Here is a 20,063-nt window from a genome sequence, read left to right on the forward strand (position 1 = left end):
TCAGGTTATTGTCAGACCAACTCTACTCACTGAACATCATCATTGTATGCGCTGTAATACATAATAAAAATAGAAGGGGTGTCTGCTATAATTTGCATTTGATCATAGGTATATTAACCACCAAAATTTGATAATGTGTTACACATTTTCTCTGGTCTTTCAGAAAACTATACTTGTTTTAAACAAAGTCATTGTTATTACTCTTTGAAGTGAAGGAATTCTTTCATGTAAATGTGGTGCTATGTAATACACCCAATATCTATCAGAACTTACATTGAATTATTTTCTGTTGATTGTCAGAAAAACTTTGATAACAACTGTAATGTTTCCATTTCATGTCATTGATCAAAAAGCCTGATCAAATTGTCCACCAATTAGCCCAACAATTGTTGATTAAGAAAAGTTTTTGATCCTTACAGATCTTTCATTTACAGAATACTTATTGAATTAACCTCTTAGAAAACTCTGTTATGGGAGTCTATTGTGGAATGAAGGCTTGACTAGATAATCGGAGCTTTATATTGATACCACTTAATAAATGTAATCAAGTTTATCACAATCGACCATCTTTAATCTTTTGAACTGGTTATGATCTGCTTGGCCAAATTTATTTCTAATTTGTAAAGTAATTTATGACAATGGTTTGGATTAAATGAATTACTCTAATATTCATGTGGTAGACAAATCACAGTTTATCACTCATTCAGGTCTGTTGTAGATCTTGGTTAATCTGTGACATTAAAATCATTGGTATTTGGTTACAAAGGCCACAATTGTCAAAATGCTTCATTTGTTTCTGTCTGTGGTAAGTACAACTTAACCAAAGGCTGAGTGTTTATAGAAGTGATTGCTGCTTAAGACTTATTGCACGTCTCAATGATTCTACCAGTCTGTGGAGTCTCCAGGATATTATTTACTTTGTACACGCTCATCAGTATTTCTTTAAGACAGTTATAATATTTTTATAACTACAAGTTATGCAAATTTCTTTCCAACATGTTTAAGATCAAGGTTCTTGTCACCATAACATTTAGGATACTGAGTTACCACACGTGTACTTCTGTAGCCATTGTGCCAGTATCCTTGATCAACAATGCTAAACTGAAAGCTCATCAAGTGACAATTATCTCAGAGCAAAATATGCACTATGATATGAACAATGTCTAACTAAGTCTCTCTTTTATAAATTATGAAAAATATCAAATAAATGTTGGAAAGGTCAGATCTTATATCTTTACAGCTGCAGTCAGTGGCAGATCCAGAAATTCCAAAAAGGAGAGGGCTGCCAACTGGCCGAATGTGGAGCCCCTTCCAGTGATTTCTAGTTTTTTTTCTTTTATGATTAACCAATCTTTTCATGCATAAGGGCATGTATTAATATAGTAAAAGAACTTCTTGACAGACTTGAGTGTTTTGGTTGTACAGGTCCTATCAAAGTTTTGCCCAAGAAGTCTGACAGTGGCAGTAAGTTGTAGTGTTTCTTTAGTTATAACAAGCAAACCAAATAATAACACAAGGTCTCCTCAGTACCAGAGGGATACTCTATTACTTCATTACACAGGGTCTCCTTAGTACAAGAGGGGTACTCTATTACTTCATTACAGAAGGTCTCCTTATTACCAGAGGGGTACTCACTCTATTACTTCATTACAGAAGGTCTCCTTAGTACCAGAGGGATACTCTATTACTTCATTACACAGGGTCTCCTTAGTACCAGAGGGGTACTCTATTACTTCATTACAGAAGGTCTCCTTATTACCAGAGGGGTATTCACTCTATTACTTCATTACAGGAGGTCTCCTTATTACCAGAGGGGTACTCTATTACTTCATTACACAAGGTCTATTTATTACCAGAGGGGTACACACTCTATTACTTCATTACACAAGGTCTCCTTAGTACCATAGAGGTACTCTATTCTTCATTACAGAAGGTCTCCTTAGTACCAGAGGGATACTCTATTACTTCATTACATAAGGTCTCCTTAGTACCATAGGGGTACTATATTACTTCATTACACAAGGTCTCCTTAGTACCATAGGGGTACTCTATTGCTTCATTACAGAAGGTCTCCTTAGTACCAGAGGGATACTCTATTACTTCATTACATAAGGTCTCCTTAGTACCATTGTGGTACTCTTTTACTTCATTACAGAAGGTCTCCTTATTATCAGAGGGGTACTCTATTACTTCATTACGCAAGGTCTCCTTATTACCAGAGGGATACTCTATTACTTCATTACACAAGGTCTTCTAAGTACTGAGGGATACTCTATTAGTTCGTTATCAAATTATTTTGTTTTGGTTTATCAAGAACTAATTGGACTGTCTGCACTTAACACACTTTCAGGGTGTTATCTCAAACAAGGGCTTTACATGTACTTAGGAATTAACTCAAGCATCTAGCGTAGTAGTTTGAGTAGTTTTCTCTGGCAATGTCTTTCACTATGGAATACTTCATTAAATATTTGCAGTTTGAGGCTATGTTCTTTTTTAAGTACATCATTTGCCCCATTAAATCTCTGTCTGTGTTCATAATACCAATTATTGCTTCTTTATGGTACTTTTTTGTATGTACCTATCTATATAAAATGCCCTTGTTATGTTTTGATATTAATGTTTAGTTGAAATTAAGCAACACTTGTCCAAAAATATTAATAAAAAATTTCTTAATTCTAAAAAAATGGGAGAGTAGAGTACTTCCAAAATACCTATGTAGTTCTTTTTCAGTTCAAGAACAAAATCTCAGAAACACAATTGAATTTTTGTATTTTAAAGTTGAATGTGAAATCTGATATACAGTGTTCTGTTCATCGCTACTAGACTGTCCCACCTGTCTTGTTCAGCCCTTTCAGAATGTCCCACCTGTCTTGTTTAGCCCTTTCATACTGTCCCACCAGTCTTGTTTAGTCCTTTTAGACTGTGGTATTTTAAAAACTGACATTAAAGGGACTTAAGTCTTTGGTATAGACAGGTTTAAGGTTTTATTTATGTTTCAGTTATTGTATTCTGTATGTAGATTGTTCCTATTTAATGTTTTCACATATACTTAGAATCTGAAATCTCTAATCTGTCCTTCTATTTTAATCTTCAGTACTTTTTTGCCAATATTTTCTGTTTAGCTAGACTATCATACAAGTATTAGAATGTATAAAAGACTCCAGCTGTTTATATGTATATATTTCAAACTCTGCTGCACTCGAAAATGAAGAAGTCTAAGGAAAAAAATGACTTCAATCCGCTGTTTATGATCTTTGCTGTGTTGGTCTTCTTTTTAATGACAAAAAACTGGTGTTACATTAAAGGCACCTGCTGTGATAAATTAGACATTTTTCTGCTTTGTTACTCAGGTTATTAACTTAAAACCAAAGCAGCTTGCACCAAGATGCTGATGATTTATACATGGGTGCAACTATCGATGTGACAACAACTTTATTAGAAAGACAATTTATTTCACAAAAAATTCCATTTCTCTGATATTTGTAACTGTCACCGAATATGTCACTATATTGTGACTTAAAGTTCGCTTCCATGACTGAAGTTGAAGTTTAAACTGTAAATTTTTATAGGTCAGAAAGAATATTTAGATACCTGATAGGTTCTTATTGTTACAAATGAGGATATATTACAGGTACTTGTAGTTGCAGCTTGTTTATGAATTTGTCTCAACATATATTTAAATCTATTTCAAATTTAACAAAAGTTTACTGGTACATATTTATATTAAAAAGAACCTTAATGTTGTTCAAGAAGTTGAGCAACATAGTGATCCTCATGTCTTTTTGTCTACCACACTTTATGGATGATATTTGGATAGCCTTTTGATCAAATCTGTTTTGAACTTTAACTCAATGCTGTGGTAGTTAATGACTGGTATCATTATGTTTATAACCTTTGCCTTTAGCGAAATTTCAGGAGCCTTTTTTCACCCTGAAAATGGTTCCACCAGATCAATTTGCTCTTATTTTTAAATTAGAAATTATAACACAGAATTATTGAGCAATAACTTCTCATCTCTGAATCTACACAAGTTTTAATCAGACTAAACCTGTTCTTTTAACAGAAGATCTTGGCAAACCACTGGCACCAAATTTAAAACACAGTTCACAGAAGGGTTCAACATTCCTGACATTACATTGGAGTGGACCAATCAATGATAATGTTACATACTACATTCAGGGGAGGTCTTTAGACACCAACAGTGATTGGCTGAGCTATGGCAGTTTCTTTCAAAATAATGGTGACATAGAAATAACAGGTCTACAGCCTTTCATGAACTACACGGTAAGGAAATAAAATGGATATGAACAAAATATCCATGTATCATTTCATTGTATAGATCTCCTATGCATTTTGATTCTGTTTATTCCTTTTTTAATGAAAAATTTGGTACAATACTTGTCAAAATTTCATGATACAGAATAGTCTTATCACAATGGCTTGCCTGAGAGAAAAAGTTCAGTAATAGATATATTTAACATAAAATGAGCACTTGACTAGATGGGAACAAAATACAGAAGTGCCAGCAGTGGGATGATTCAAATACGTCAAATTTGCAAACATTTCGCATGCTTATAGAAAACTGTATGAAAAAGAATGAACCTTACTAGTAGATATGCCATGATACCTTGTCAAAATATTCTAAAATTAATTATTTTCAAGGAGCTGACCCCCTTTGAAAAATGTTCATGAAGCATACTAAGGACTATGTGGTGTTAATATAACATATATTTATACTGCAAGAACAAATAAGTTCTTATAGTGTCATTTTGGTTCTAAAATTACATCTTAATTTTTGTACATCAAAAAACCAGATGATCTGTATTGATATTGACAAAAGTGTATTTAATAAAATATTGTAATTTTTTTCTATCAAAAACTAATAATTTAGATATAATGCAAAAGAAAGTCTTATCAAATTAGCTGTAAATTGAAAGATGCAAACCTTGTTATTTGTGATCTTCCCTAATCATTAGAATTTCATACTAAAAGGTGAAGCAAACATAGAAATCGTACAATATCAGTTAGTTATGTCAGAATATTGAAGCTTTAAAAGTCAGATAATTTAATGGATCCCAATTGTCTATCTCAGTTAAGTCAATATGAAGAATGATGTAGTATTATAATACTATTTAGTTCTTATGAACTTGTGCCTTGCTTACTTTAGAGTTTACAGACCTGTAGTGAGGTTTTTGGACGAGTATATTTCTCATGATCTTAAACATTTTTGGTGGTATTTGGTTATTTCTCTTCAAAACCGCGGTAGGATGGAAGACATTTGGTAGAATAGTTTGTTTTATTCTAACCAATAATACCCCCTCTTTTGAACCAGTTTTTATGCAACCTCAAAGAATTTGTGGTCATATTTTGGTATGACTTTGTCATCATCATACTAGTCCATGTCATCAATATCATCAATAGACATTTGGTGTTCCTGGAATAATTTGAGTAATAGTTGGTTGTTCTTTGAAATTTTTTTATCAAAGTTCCAAACCACAAAAAAAGGTTTGCATTGATTTTGAGGGTTATAGAATTAGGGGTCAAATAGGGGCCTATAACAAGCGTTTCATGAAAGTTTACTATATAACTCTAATAAAAGCATAGTAATATAAATTACACAAATGTACAAACTAAGGACTACTATCAGTTAACTGACATGCCAGCTCCAGACCAGTTTAAACCTACAGGAAGTTATGTCCCCATATCTATGAATGTCTGTGATATTGTTTCACAGTATTCTATACCACATGAAGACTTGAACTTTTCAGAAATTAAGGGCCAGAAAGTGAAGCCAGAAACATGTATTTTCCTGATGTCAAGACAATAACTTGACTATTATTGAATAAATCTTTATTAGAATTGTATTACAAGGTGCCATACTACAAAAGGAAGGTTTGGATAGAATTTTGGGTTGTGACTTGAGCAAAGTAAGAATAAGGGGCCACAAAGGGGCTATAAACAAATATTTTTTTGATGATATATACCTTGTATGTTTCTGGTCTGATTTAGAAATTCTTTTACGTTTCTCATGAAAATCTGTGCCAGTATTTTTTTTTCAGATTTCAGATATCTTTTACTGTTTTCAAATTATAAGGGGCCAAAGGGGGCCATGCCCTAAAAATTGTCTTTTTTATATTTAGTGTGATTTAAAAAAAGAATTATTAGATTTCTCATGAAAATACCTGCCTGCATTTTTCAATCGCGTTTCAGATATCTCTTATGGTTTTTCGAGTTATAAGGGGATAAGCCATAGGGGATCATGCTCCAATGAATGGACTTTTTTTTAAAAATTTTTTAAAATTTTTTATTTTTGGTGTGATTTTTTTTCGATTCGGTATGAACATCAAAGCCTACAATACAAGGGCCCTACTAAATTAACCCCATCATTTACTGTTAATGAGATAATGAGGTTCAAAGTGTTGCATGAATGCACCCTTAAGCAACCTTTATACTTTTGAATTTCAAAATATTGTGCAATATAATATCCAAATGAGTTGTTGTTTCCATAAAGTATTGTAAGTCTCTATGTTTAGTGTGTCAAAATATTGTGTCCACTCTTGATTAAGTGAACCGAGTTCAACTGGCTGTGGTCATGTCATGCCATTGATTGTACTTACCTTGCAATATTGCAATTACCGGTACCGGCTTTGTTTATTGTACCAATAGAACGATGTAATAAAAATATCCTAATGACAAGAAAATCAGTACCATTATTATATGGAGTGAGGAGCTTAATATTTCAGGGTACCAATATATTAGGATACGGAATTTAATACTTGACAATTGATGTATTTAAAAATGAGTGCAATATCATTATTGAGCTTGTTTTATTTTAAAAAATTCTGCATTGTTCTCATTTGAAACCTATTAAGACATTACTTAATTTACACAAGTAAATCCTTGAAACTCATAACAATATATAATGTCCTTAAAGTTTCAGCTGAAACATTCCTGGTTCTGAATCCTGGGGGATTTTCTGTCTGAAAGTTCTGTAGGTGACCAAAATTTCAATAATAGTTACAGGACTTAAACTATCAATGGTATTAATTAGGGCATTTGAATGACTATCAGTTAAGGCATGAATTAATTGGTTTGATATGAATTTTAATCAGACAACAAATGTTAAATATCAAGATTAGACTGAAATGTTAGGGTATTTAATGAAAGAAATGGTACTGTTACACTCATGGAAATAAGTCTCTAAATTTTATACCAGAATCATGGATTTATTGTTCATGTGATAGAAAAATGATGGACTCCCAGCCAACCAGTTGTCACTCTTTCCTTAAGTATGCAATCCTGGGTTTACTCCCAGCCAACCAGTTGTAACTCTGTCTCCATAAGTATACAATCCTTGGTTGACCCCAAGCCTACGGGGCACTGAATGGGACTTGATCATTTTCTAATCAAAATCAATTTTGTGTACACAGAATTGAATTCAGTCACAACAAAATCATTTTTGTCGTACAAAACTATGTTGCACAGACTTGTTTTGTGATCACTTCAATTTTGTAATGACGAAATTCATTTTTTCAGACATAATTCAATTTTGTGAGACAAAATTCAATTCTGTGTCACAAAAGTCAATTCTGTGTAACAAAAGTCAATTTTGTATTCAAATTAGTTTACAGAATCCTTTGGAAATGTAAATGAATTCAAAATGTGCAGCATCATGTACACATGTATTACAAACTTAAAGGATTCACTGCAAATACAGTGGATAGGATACGAATGTGCACAGTTATAATAAAGCACATAAGTGAAAGAAATATCGGATATTGTAATCGTATAACCCACTATGTCACTTAATCTTGAATCTGAAGATAGATTATTTGAGTGTTTGTAAACAAAAGGGAAATGAAAGTTAGTCACATACTACCAGTATGATGGTTTTTCATCGCCCGACCTGTTCCACTCAACCAAATTTCTCGTGTCATACATCAGTAGAATCGGAATGAAATAAGGAATCTATCTGTATCTGTCAAAAAATCGTGAGGGATAGTGGAACAATAAAGTCTCTCGCTGACTTTGACAGATTAACAAATTTCATCGCACAACACATTTCTAATATGATTTTCTTGGCTAATCTGACATTTCATTTCTTTTTCCAGCAAAATTTGGGACAAATATATTAATACAAATTATCTTGTCAACTTTTAACAAATTTGGTTGCGATTAACAGGTTCAGGCAAATGTATTTTATAGTTGAGTTGAAAGATGTCAGGAGATAATCATGTGATTCACCAGGAGAAATCCCAATAAATTGAAGGTAGAAAAATCATGTATTTTAAAACCTGTTCTATCAAACAAATCTCTTAGAAAACGTATAATAGCAATTTTAGTCATTTCAAAACAGTTTTACTTAACCTTAACCGGCCTGCGTTGCTAATCGGAAACCTGTGGTTACTATATCCAATGAGAAACCTTCTTACAAAATCGTGATGAGAGAATTCATTTGCATATTCAAAGGATTCTGTAAACTTAAATTCGCATACAAAATTGACTTTCGTGACAAAATTCAATTTTGTCTCACAAATTTGAATTTTGTGAGACAAAATTCAATTTTGTAACACAAATTGACTTTTGAGACACAAATAGACTGTTGTCTCACAAAAGGGAATTTTGTGCCACAGAATTGACTTTAGTGAGACAAAGTTGGAAATTTGTAGTATGTTATAAATTTTGTTAATCTGAATTCATTTTTGTTGAACAAAATTCACTTTTATCTGTACAAAATTGAATTTTGAGTACAAAACCACAAGAGTCCCATTCAGGGCATCCTGTATAGCCAACCAGTTGTAACTCTGTCTCCTTAAGTATTCCATTCTTGATTGAATCCTAGCCAACCAGTTTGCCATCCTTGATGGAGAAGCTGTGGCTACCAATTTTAAAGTCTCTGTTGTGATTTGGCCGGGAATAAAAAAAAATAAGAAGCCAAAACTAATTTGTTTTATGAACATTCATATGCAAGGCCAAAAGTCAGGATACTGTACTCATCCATAAAGCTATCATTAAAAATAAAACTGCTTAGCATTGTAAATTTTGTTGTTATTTTTTTACATATTTGCATCTATTAAACTATGTCTATACCCAAGAAACAACTTTATATTTTCATATATGATTAACTATGTAGTAATGAATGTATTCACTGAATATGAAGCTGTTTTTTGGTTGTAGACACCATTACCTTGGCAAAATTAAGACCAGAAAGTGACTAAGAAGTTCAAAATTGGTAGAAAATCTTAATTTTGGTAAATTTCAAGCAGTTACTGGTATTTTTTCCTTTTATTGCAAGAATTATCAGAAATCTTTATGTTTTCTCATTTATGGTGGAAAGTGTCCAAATTCACAATTAAATCTTTCAACACTTTATGGTTAATTTTCAGTTGTATTTTAGGCCAACAAGAGCCTTTATTTACCATACAACTAGATTCAAGTCCATGAACCAAGTTCATTAGTTCATAAATCGAGGAAAAAGATTAAATCCATGGATTCCAATCCCATGAATACATCCACAGTTTTATAATATTCCTGTATTAAAGTTCACATGCATTTTACATTTGTACATGTCTAGTGAACTTCAGATAAAAATTTATCATGAGAATATAGATAAACATCCTGTGTGCAATGTGGCATCTATTTTTCATGAATGAAGCACAGCGCCTACTACTTTGCGTGATAATATGGACTTTCTCAAAATCTTATCCAAGCCTATTACATAATCATTTTGTAATTTTATAACAAATGGCTTTCTTTGTCTGGTGAAATTGTAAACTTTTCTATGGTTGATAAAAATTTGTCATGTCAGTTCAGGGGTTGAATGTTGTTCAGCACAGAGTCGTGGCAGGGATGATAGATAGTTTATTTTATCTGATCATTCTTGATAGCATCATCTTGGAGGTGTTTAGGTGCTTTTTTTTTTTATAAATTCAAAGGATTTTCTAATAGATTTGTAACTTTTAATGAAAATTGTTAATAGACTTGATAGTAAATATTACTGACATACGTTACTGTTCTAATCAGGAGTTGTGGGGCATATCTAGTCCAGGCTTTCCAGTAAGGGCAATTATATTTAGATTTAATTACCATTTTATAGCTTTAGTTAAACAAACAGAGGCTAGAACTATGCATTTTCCCAACATCCAGACAATAATGTGACTATAAGTAATTGGATCTTTTTTTAATTGTACCACAAGGGCCATGCTATCATAGCAAGGCTTATATTAATTTTTGGGCTTTGACTTGAACCAATTAGTAATTAGGGGTCAAAAAGGGCCAGAAGTAAGGGTTTTCCTGCTGTCAAGACACCAACTTGAGGAACGGTGAATGGATCTCTTTAAAATTGTACTGCAAGTTGCCAAGCCTAAAATAAGACTGGGATTGATTTTGGGTTTGTTACATGAGCCAGTTCAAAATTAAAGGCCAGAAATATACTTTAAACAATTATTTAATAGGGTGTCCATGGTAGACCCAGGCAGTGTGTGCCATATGCCAAAATGAGTTTCTAAGATATTTTCATCCTTTAGAGATTACAAATCATGTTTTCTAGTAAATAAATATTGGTTTGTTTTTTATAGTAAGAATGAAATGATAACATACAAAGCACTATAAACTTTGAAATAAAGGGAAATAACTCTATGATCTGTTCATAATTTAGATGATTTATTAGGAAACTTTGAAAATATATAAGTCATCCACTTTTTTTTTTCTTGCTGAAATCATAAAATTACATGGGAACAAAAAAATTGGTGGGAAAAATTTTCCCAGTTTTGCCCATATCATAGGATTTGCCAGGTTCTATATTGAGAGAATCAAGTGATCATTGAATGACATATACTCACTTAAAAGAATAAGGTAAATGTTCTTTGCGTTTGAAAGTTGTTGTTTTTTTTATTTTAAGTAGTTAAGGGTTGGGTTGTGCATTAGTATATGCTTTTTTTTTATTTGCAGTTCCGAGTATCCATGGTGATAACAACTACTGATGTAATGTATACGCCTCAATCTGAGATCATAGCAACCCTTTCTTCAGGAGGTAAGAACAATTATGAAGCGAATACTCAAGTCTGTGGTATAATTGTTGGGGTCTGTTCTTCTTTGAAGCTAATTTATTGGGAAAAAACATTGTAGCTGTTATTGTTTTTGTTGACACATTTTTTTCAAGACACTCCAGAGCACTTTTATAACTGTCAGTCTAGTGAATCACAGTTTTCAATTAATCAAGATCTATGGTACAAACAGGTTTTTTATGATGAAGAAAAACCCACCAATCTGACAATGCTTTTTCAATCTACATATGCTCTATTTTTACGTGAAAGTTGTCCTTCCTATATTCAGATCTGTACTTTTGAGAAAATAATACATTTATCTCCCACTAAAAATCAACCAAATCAAACAAAATCAAGAACAATAACTCTTGCAAAGTGCTAATTTCATGTACAATCTATACAAATTTTATCTCAAAAGCGCAAAAACCACATGAAAAAATAAAGACTGGTTATGTGAACAAGAAATAAACGTGAATTTGGTGGGTTTTTGACATGCATGAATCACCTCCTGTCTGATTTTTACAAAGACTGATACTTAATTGTAAAGTACATTTAAAATGCAGATCTATAAAATATCTTTTTGTATTTAATTTGGAAACGCACAATAGTTGTACTCTGGTGTATTGGTATGTAAATATTTAAGACATTATTCAGACATTTTCTTTAAAAAATTTGTGACATTATGTCTTGATTTTAGACAAAAATTACACCTTCTGTATGAAATTGATTTACTTAAGTAGCACTTCAGCTAAGAAGCATATAAAATGTGGTACATGGTTGGAAAGCCTACATATTTTTATTTTTGATATTTTGTTTAAAATGTTATAGTAAACAGAAATTAATATGTGGCTTTTCATCAAAATATTTTTCTTTGGAGATAGAAATTATATAGAATGTACTGTAGAATTCTAAATTAATGGAGATAACTCTATAAATGACACTAAAATACAATAGAAACTGTTGGATTTTCAATGTGAATTATCTGCTAAGACCAGACAGATTGGAATGAATGATTTTACATTTCATCACATTGACCTATAAATCAACTTAATAATGTAGCCTATTTTTTGGGTGTATCACATATTACAGAATTTGCATGATTCTTACAAAGACTGATACTAAAGCTGTTTGAAATCCCTAGGTAAATTGAAATGGTAAAAGATATAGACTTTTATTTAATTTTACTGCTAGAAGGACAATACTTACTAGAGCAAACAGTAATTAATCTATTAGGATTTATAATTTTGTGTTGAAAAGATTTTTGTTTCAACATGTACAAAATGTACGAAATCTTCCCCAGTTCTTTGGTTAACAGTCTGGTTGAGTTCGGTGGAAGCAAGAAAATATTTAGAAAGCAGTAATTGTACTTATAAAAGGAAAAAGAATCTTATTGACTATAGTAACAAAGCCATCTTGGTCTGGAGACATCAACTACAATTATGATTATACCTTTAAATTTTACCACTAAGTTTTGAACCCTAGGCTGCTCTATGACAGTTTGATTGACAAACTGATTAGGCCTTAGCCAAGTATATTACTTTATTATTCAAATCCACTACCTACTACAACAGAGGTTGATTGTCCTGCCACACAGTATAAGCAGCACTCCAGATAAGAATCATGCAAAATGTTATTCATGGTTGAAAAGCCTACATATTTTAATTTTTGATATTTTGTTTAAAATATTATAGTAAGCAGATGTTAACATATAACTCTTGTTCTTAGGAGATAAAATTTATATAGAATGTACAGTGTACTGTAGAATTCAAAATTAAAGGAGATAACTCTGTAAATGACACTCAAATACAATAGAATCTGTTGGATTTTTAGTGTGGATTATCTCCTAAGAGCAGCCAGATTGGTATGAATAATTGTACATTTCATCTTATAGACCTATAAAGCAACTTAATAACAAATATGAAAATATCTAGCTTTTTTGGGGGGTGTATCACATATTACAGAATTTGCATGATTCTGACATAGACTACTATTTAAAATCTCAAAACAAACTTGGTTATTCACCTTCTGCTTCTACATGTATAACATAAAATTGTTCTAGAATGATTTTCTTTCAATGGCTGTTGCTTAAAACGATGAGTAAGTTCTTTTTGATTCCAATGTCTTTAATCTAGTGAAGAGGTTTGCATCAAGTAAATACAATGATAATATTGATATTCATTTAGAAAAGTAAATAACACTTTGTGAATCTATAGGGATTTTCTCTTGTGTGAAAATGTTTTACGCATTAACTTAGTCCGTGTGTTAAGTTTAGCCACCTTAATTCCCGATTTAAGAAGTTTATTGACACTTTACATATTGTTTAGATTTTCTGATTGCATTTTGATATCTCCTGGTATTACCAACTTGAGAAAACTTAAAGACATTTCTAAAAGGGATCTGAGAAAGAAACAATTTTCAAATCTCTTGACGAAATAAGCTGGCTTACTTTGACCCATTTTACACTTCCTGTATGAAATGAGTCATTTGAATACCACTAAACACTTCCAGGAATTATTGTTATTATAATTATGCCCAAGTATTGTACAAAGATTTTGTACTTCTGAATTGTCTGCCATTTTTTAGATAACCACAGAAAATGATGAGTTGCATAATTTAAGAAAAAGTTGGTTTATGCACTTTAAGTAATCACAACTACTACACAAGCCTTTATATGGAGAAAAAAAGTTGTATGGACTAGGCAGAATTTAAGGCTTGTGATATTTAACTAGATTTTTTAGCTTTGTCTCTTGGATGGAACTACTTTGATCCATGTATCGATTCAACCGGCAGATAATTCTAGAAGAAATTTTAAGTTCTCCTATCTGCAAACAAGGTTTATTTCAGTGTAGCAGAAAAGGCTGAGTAGATTGCATTTTAAATAAACTATTTACAAAAGACAGAGTTACCTCCACTTAACAGGAGTTATCTTTCTTTTAACATGTATTGTCTATTAACACACAGGTCCCAGTCTTGTATTCTTTGCCCCATAGGCTTCTATAGTATACCTTAAATTTTCATGATTTTTTTAAAAATGGACAAGGAGTTTCAATCTAACTTATGACCATGTTTTTCAATTAAGGAAATGTCAAAAATAATTTTTAGGTCCATTTTAGAAAAAAAAGGCAAGAACTTTGGTACACCAGGACAGGTCAAACTAAAAAAAGACTTTTTCTACTTTCACTTTTATTTTGAGTTCATAAAATAGACCCCTTTTCTGGAGCATTATTTTTCATTGAAATTCTGTTTTTCCTCAAAAACAAGTTTAATGTGTCATAGCTTGATGTTTACCCTGTACTTTTGATGAAAAATGATAGTCATTTGCCAAGAAACAAAAACAGGAAAAGGCAAAGAGGAAGCACACTTTATTTTTTAGCCTCCATGTTTTGACGTACCCCCGCTCAAGAATATGTAATACAAGACTGATACCCTGATAGAACAAACGTGTTTTGTATTTCTGTATCCTCCTTTGTAATTAACATAGATTCAGGAAAATTCTTTAAGCAGGTATGACATTTTCCTTCACTGCTTTGCTGTTTTTTGAGTCACCTGTTTTCAAGGGGAGGTAATTCTGTAAACGGGAGAAAAGTTTTGAAAGTAGGGAAACATAAGTTGTTGTATATAAGAACCCTTCTAATATTCCAGGAAAGGCAAAGCCTTATTGAATTTGGCTGGTAACTGATTTTAAAAACGTTTGCAATGAGCATTCTTTTGGCTGAATTTATTTCATATATGTTCTAGATAAACCTTCTATAGTCTTTCCTTGTTCTATATAATTCCAGCTGCATAATTTTCTTTGGCAATAGATCGTGTCATATGTCTGTCTGATATATTGTGCATGTTTTCATTAAAAGTATTTTTTTTTATTTAAATCTAATTAAAATCAGGAAGTCAGTGTCTACTGGTTTTAACATTTGGTGAATGCAAATTAAAAACAGAATGGAATTACACCATGGGTCTTCTCCATATAGCAGATGGAGATGCACATTGCAGTCTGTAAATCCTTATTTGCTATTTAAACTGATGAATAGAATACTTAGGAGTTTTTTACAAGAGGAAATTTTTTAGAAATGTCAGAATTTGACAGATAAGCCGCCCTTATTGGTGATCTTGATATCTTGATGGCATTTTGGAGTATTGAAAATGTTGACATTGTTGGGGAAATACAATTAAACAGAAAAGATAATGCTACATTTTGAAAATATAACTATTTTGTTAAGTTTACTCTAATGTTGACTATAAAAAAAATAAATTAGGAATTAAATTGTGTTGGTTAAAAAATACCATGTCATTGTAATGTTACAAATATATGCCCTCCTAATTACATCAAAAGGTGTGTGTGATAAATCAGTTCTGTTCAGTGCTAGTAGGATGTTGTTTGTTAACTCCTGCTGAAACACAACCAATGGACATGGCAATCTTTTCCTGTTTTTTCTTCTTCTTTAAAATGAAGAAATTTCTCTAGTTAAGCACTCCTGGGTACATATGGCTATGGGTAGCTACAATACCTGAACCGATCCAGGAAACTATAATTGTGATCAGTCATGTATCACTGATCAGTTTCCGATCAGTCATTGATCCGTCAAACCCATATGTTAAACCGATGATCGCATCACATGACAACTGAGCAGTAAATATATTTTACGGAACTGTTGTTTCGTTTGTCAAATGTTACTCATATTTTACTAAATGCAATGGATTTAAACATCAGTTAATTACTTCTATTTTGTATTTGCTTTATTTTTATCAAAATACAAAATGTTGATTAAATATTTAATTTCATATAAATCTAATGTGGTATTATATTAGATTTGTTCCAATTTAAATTCTAAAATTTACGTTAATTGATCATCGGCCATTTTACATATCAAAACTGCAATGAGATTGGTCACCGGTTATCGGAAATCAGTTATCGGTCCATCAGCAATCATTCAGTCAGGGGTCATTGATTCCTCAAAAAGTTGCATGGATCGGTTCTGGGATTGTATCTTGTTCTAGCTTTTTTGATTTTTCTGTCAATGATACTTATATGACCTTTACCTGGACAAACATTTAATCAGAACGGGTAAAAACTTAATTTATATTCAGCATTTATTACAATATTATTTTGAAAATGATATAATTGACAGATACAAAATATAATGAGATAAATGGACTCAGAAAATATCATTATCCGGAACTCTTCAAAATATTGTGCAATATCTTAAATTTTCAGTGCTTCAGAATATCTTTCAATATAGCACGTAATGTTGGTGCCTTATCCATTAGGTTCCATTAACAGTTGTTTGTATTAGGTGATTGTCGTTTTTGATAATGTTTACATGCAAGAAACCTAATGTCTGCTGTGTTATGTAATAGGTTACCATATGTAAGGTGCACTTCTTAACAATGGTTTTTGAATTAAAGACTAAAGGTAGATTTCTAGATAGAATATAAAACATCATTATTTTAAGACATGAAATGACAATTTAGAATAAGATTAATGACTTTAGTGCAGACAATATTAGTATAATCTATTAGTTTGGATGAATGGGGGTTTTATGAAATTATTTTATGCTTTAGCCTAATGTCAGAATAGTTCTCCAATATATCTGTCAATGATGAGGTTTTTTTAGCTCAAGATAGTATACATGTACAATCTATGTGCTGATTTTCACATACAAGAGCCTCTCTTTGGGTACTGTGAAAGTACTTTAATTCGTGTATACCAATTTTCGTGGATTAGGGAAGAAACACAAGTTCATTGGTTTCTTGAATTCATGGTTTTGAGATTACCAGTATACACATCAAGAGAAATCTCCTTTTCAATGGGAACCAAATTTCGAGGATTGGCCTTCCCACGAAAACCACAAAAATTGGTGCCCAACGCACAATAGTACTTTCACAGTAATAAGTGAAAAGGGACCACTCCTTATAACTATTTCGCTGTTTCATAGCTGCAGTGTTTACTTGAAATAACAATTGACATGAACAAATGAGAAACCTAAATAGGTTTTAAACCATTAACTTCAGCTTTAATAGAACAAAATTTTAAGTCTTACAAGAGTTTGTCAGTGACATTTTTTTCCTTCAATTTTTTTTTTAAATATGTTGTAATTATTAGGGGAAAAAATCACTTTTAGTAGAAATGGCCATATAGGAAGGCATCCCTCTGATTGACACCAAAAATTTATGTATAACCCATATACAATGTACATTTTTGTAATTGACAATCATTCAGTGAAAGACATTGATATTGTATTCACACCAATACAATTCTGAACACATTAGAGAGCAATTTAGGTTTACATTACTTCTACCTAAGACCTTAAATTCATAGATTAAGGAGGTAGACCTAGGGCAAGGGACAACTCATGAAATCAGTGATGTGTTTGTATCATATTCAATTTCAACAAAGCCTATCAAGCTTTCATTTGACACAGAATGAAAGCAATCCAAGTTTCTTTTATGCTTACATAACATTAATGTAAAATGCTGAATACGAATGTTCCAATGATTTTTAAGAGTTGTTTCCCTTACTGTAGGTCTACCTCCTTAAAACACTATTTTTACCATGATATAAATGATTTTCCTTTTAGAGCAGTTTATACACAATGTCCCATTATTAATCCATTCATTGGCAGTTAATTTGCCAGGAAAAGCATCAGACTCTCTTATTGTTATGTAAACTTTATCTCTGTTTTCTTTCCACTTTGAAATATCTGAGTTTTTGCCAGAAAATGCATTTGGTTCTTGTACCTAGACATTAGTAACTTCGCTTTTGCGTGACTGAGAAGGCTAAATATTTACTCTAGTGTACAGCATTGAAAAAACAAGATGAAATTTACATATTAAGCTGAATTAAGATAAGGATAAAAAGACTTCCACCATGACATCCACAGAACATTATAAATTTTGAACAATTAATATTTGGCCAAATTTCATGTAGTAAAAATAGGGTTATAGTATGGGGAGTATTAGTTAGGCGGGTGGGAAAATTATTTTCTTTACTTTCCTAACACTTTCTTCAGCAACTACTGAAAGCAGCTTCTTGATATTTTGTATCCAGCATCAGGAATGAGTCCGATATTGTTGAATCCAATTTCAGGCCTGCCAGACATCTACTGCCTGTTCAATGAAATTTAGCCATTTTTGTCTTTTACCAATTTTTTTCTCTGATGTATTTTTGCCATAACAAAATTGTCATGCTGCATATATATAAAAGTTTTTCACTTGTAAAGAAGACCATCTTATCTTAAACTGTACTTGAAAGAAAGCAAGATATTTTTTAATAAAAAAGATTACTTGTATGGCAGTGTCATGCAAAAATGGAAAAAAAGAGAAGATGAATTTCTGCATGGTTTTCAATATCATTTGAGAATCTATTTATGGAAAGTTTCTTGACTGATTATATGTTTTATCACATATGGAGTTTCCTATTAATAATCTTTGTCTAATATAGATCCAGACTTCCCTCAAACAAAACTGTAAATGGATTAAAAAAAAACATGATTGAAATTGAAACACAGTAATAGAAAGTGTCAATTACCATGCTTCTCTTAATTTCCATTTTTCATTTGCAGTGAAATTATCGACACTGATTAAATCACATGGTTGATTTCTTTTGTAAATCTGCCTTGTATTCACTGAGATGTTGAACTAATTTGATTATGGCTTCAAAAAATAGGAAGATCAAACAATGTGGTCTATTTTTCTAGATTGTCATGTTTACAAAGTCGGAGGGTGACTATTTAGGATTGGCTTGATTTTGTTTTATGCTGCTGAAAACAAATTTATTTTTACAGATACTTATTTCTACAATTTATAATTTCAGTTTCATTTCTCAGCATTTAATTTCACTGACTTATGTAACCGGTTATCTATTATAAAGAGACTCATTCATGGCAATTTATTTTTTTTTTTTTTTTTGTTGCTATGGAAATTTATTTAAAATTAGTCACTCATGCAAATAAAGTGTTTGAGAGTAATCTGCAAAAACCAATTTTTTGTATAGTTTTCTATGTTGTTTAATTAACTTGATCTATTGATATTGAAAGAAGTATTCTTTGTTGGAAACTTTAATGTCCTCTTACTGCCACACTTAAGATGAGTATGGTATGTTTTAATTTTAAATTTATTATACCCCCACTCCGAAGGATGGGAGCTATACTGTTTTACCCTGTGTGTACATGTTCCTGTGTGTCTGTTTTTCCTTGTGTCTGTGTTTCTCTGTGTCTGTTTTTCCGTGTGTCTGTGTTTCTATGTGTCTGTGTTTCCATGTTTCCATACATGTAAGACTTTTTTCCATCACAGTTTTCTCGGCAACTATTCATCACAGCGTTTTGAAATATATATTTTAGAACATCTTTCCTGTAGGCATGCCATATGGTGGAATTATTTTTTAAGACAAATTTGACAACAGCTTCCTGTTTAGAGATGACATTTTTTATTTTTACCATATTTTGAAAGTTGAAATTTTTGTCAAATTTTTCTCAGCAAGTACTTATCACAGAGACTTGAAATTTTAAAAATTCTTCCTGTAGGTCTGGCATATGGTGGAATACATATTTGGAAAAATTCGACAACAACATCCTGTTGAGGATGACTTTGTTTATTTTTAACATATTATGAGAGTTGAAATTTTGTTGCCTTTTTCTCAGTAACTATTCATCACAGTGGCTTGACATTTTAACACATCCTTCCTGTAGATATGCCATATGGTGGGATCTATTTTTAGAAAAATTCAACAACAATTTCCTGTTCAACAAGGACTTTATTTATGTTCCTGATATTATGATTGAAAGCGGGGTATCACTAGTGAGCCCTTCCTGCAGATTTCTTGTTTAATATCAACATTTTTCCTTTTAGCTTAAAAATAACATGCAAATTCGTTTTATTTAAAAAAAGAGAAATAGCTACAATACTGACACTATACAAGAATTCTCATGTCTTTTTTTACATTTGCATGTCACATCTCCTAGAGTATCCTTATATTTCATATATCAAACCTTTAAAACCCACCTCAGTCATTCCTTTGCAGAA

General features: G+C 31.7%; 1 protein-coding gene across 7 annotated transcripts in view; it reads left to right on the plus strand.

Moving 5' to 3' along the window:
• LOC148614645 (proto-oncogene tyrosine-protein kinase ROS-like) overlaps positions 1-20,063 on the plus strand; it is a 127,893-nt gene that overhangs the window by 31,290 nt on the left and 76,540 nt on the right. For all 7 annotated transcript variants that reach the window (XM_088588892.1, XM_088588893.1, XM_088588890.1 and 4 more), the window contains exons 6-7: positions 4,064-4,284; positions 10,951-11,032. In XM_088588892.1, coding sequence (XP_088445018.1) covers positions 4,064-4,284; positions 10,951-11,032 — 303 coding nt within the window. The remainder of the gene's footprint in view (positions 1-4,063; positions 4,285-10,950; positions 11,033-20,063) is intronic.

Source organism: Perna viridis, chromosome 6, assembly GCF_037379345.1.
Source record: "Perna viridis isolate PV_CMFRI_1.1 ecotype Kerala chromosome 6, ASM3737934v1, whole genome shotgun sequence".
Lineage (NCBI taxonomy): Eukaryota > Metazoa > Mollusca > Bivalvia > Mytilida > Mytilidae > Perna > Perna viridis.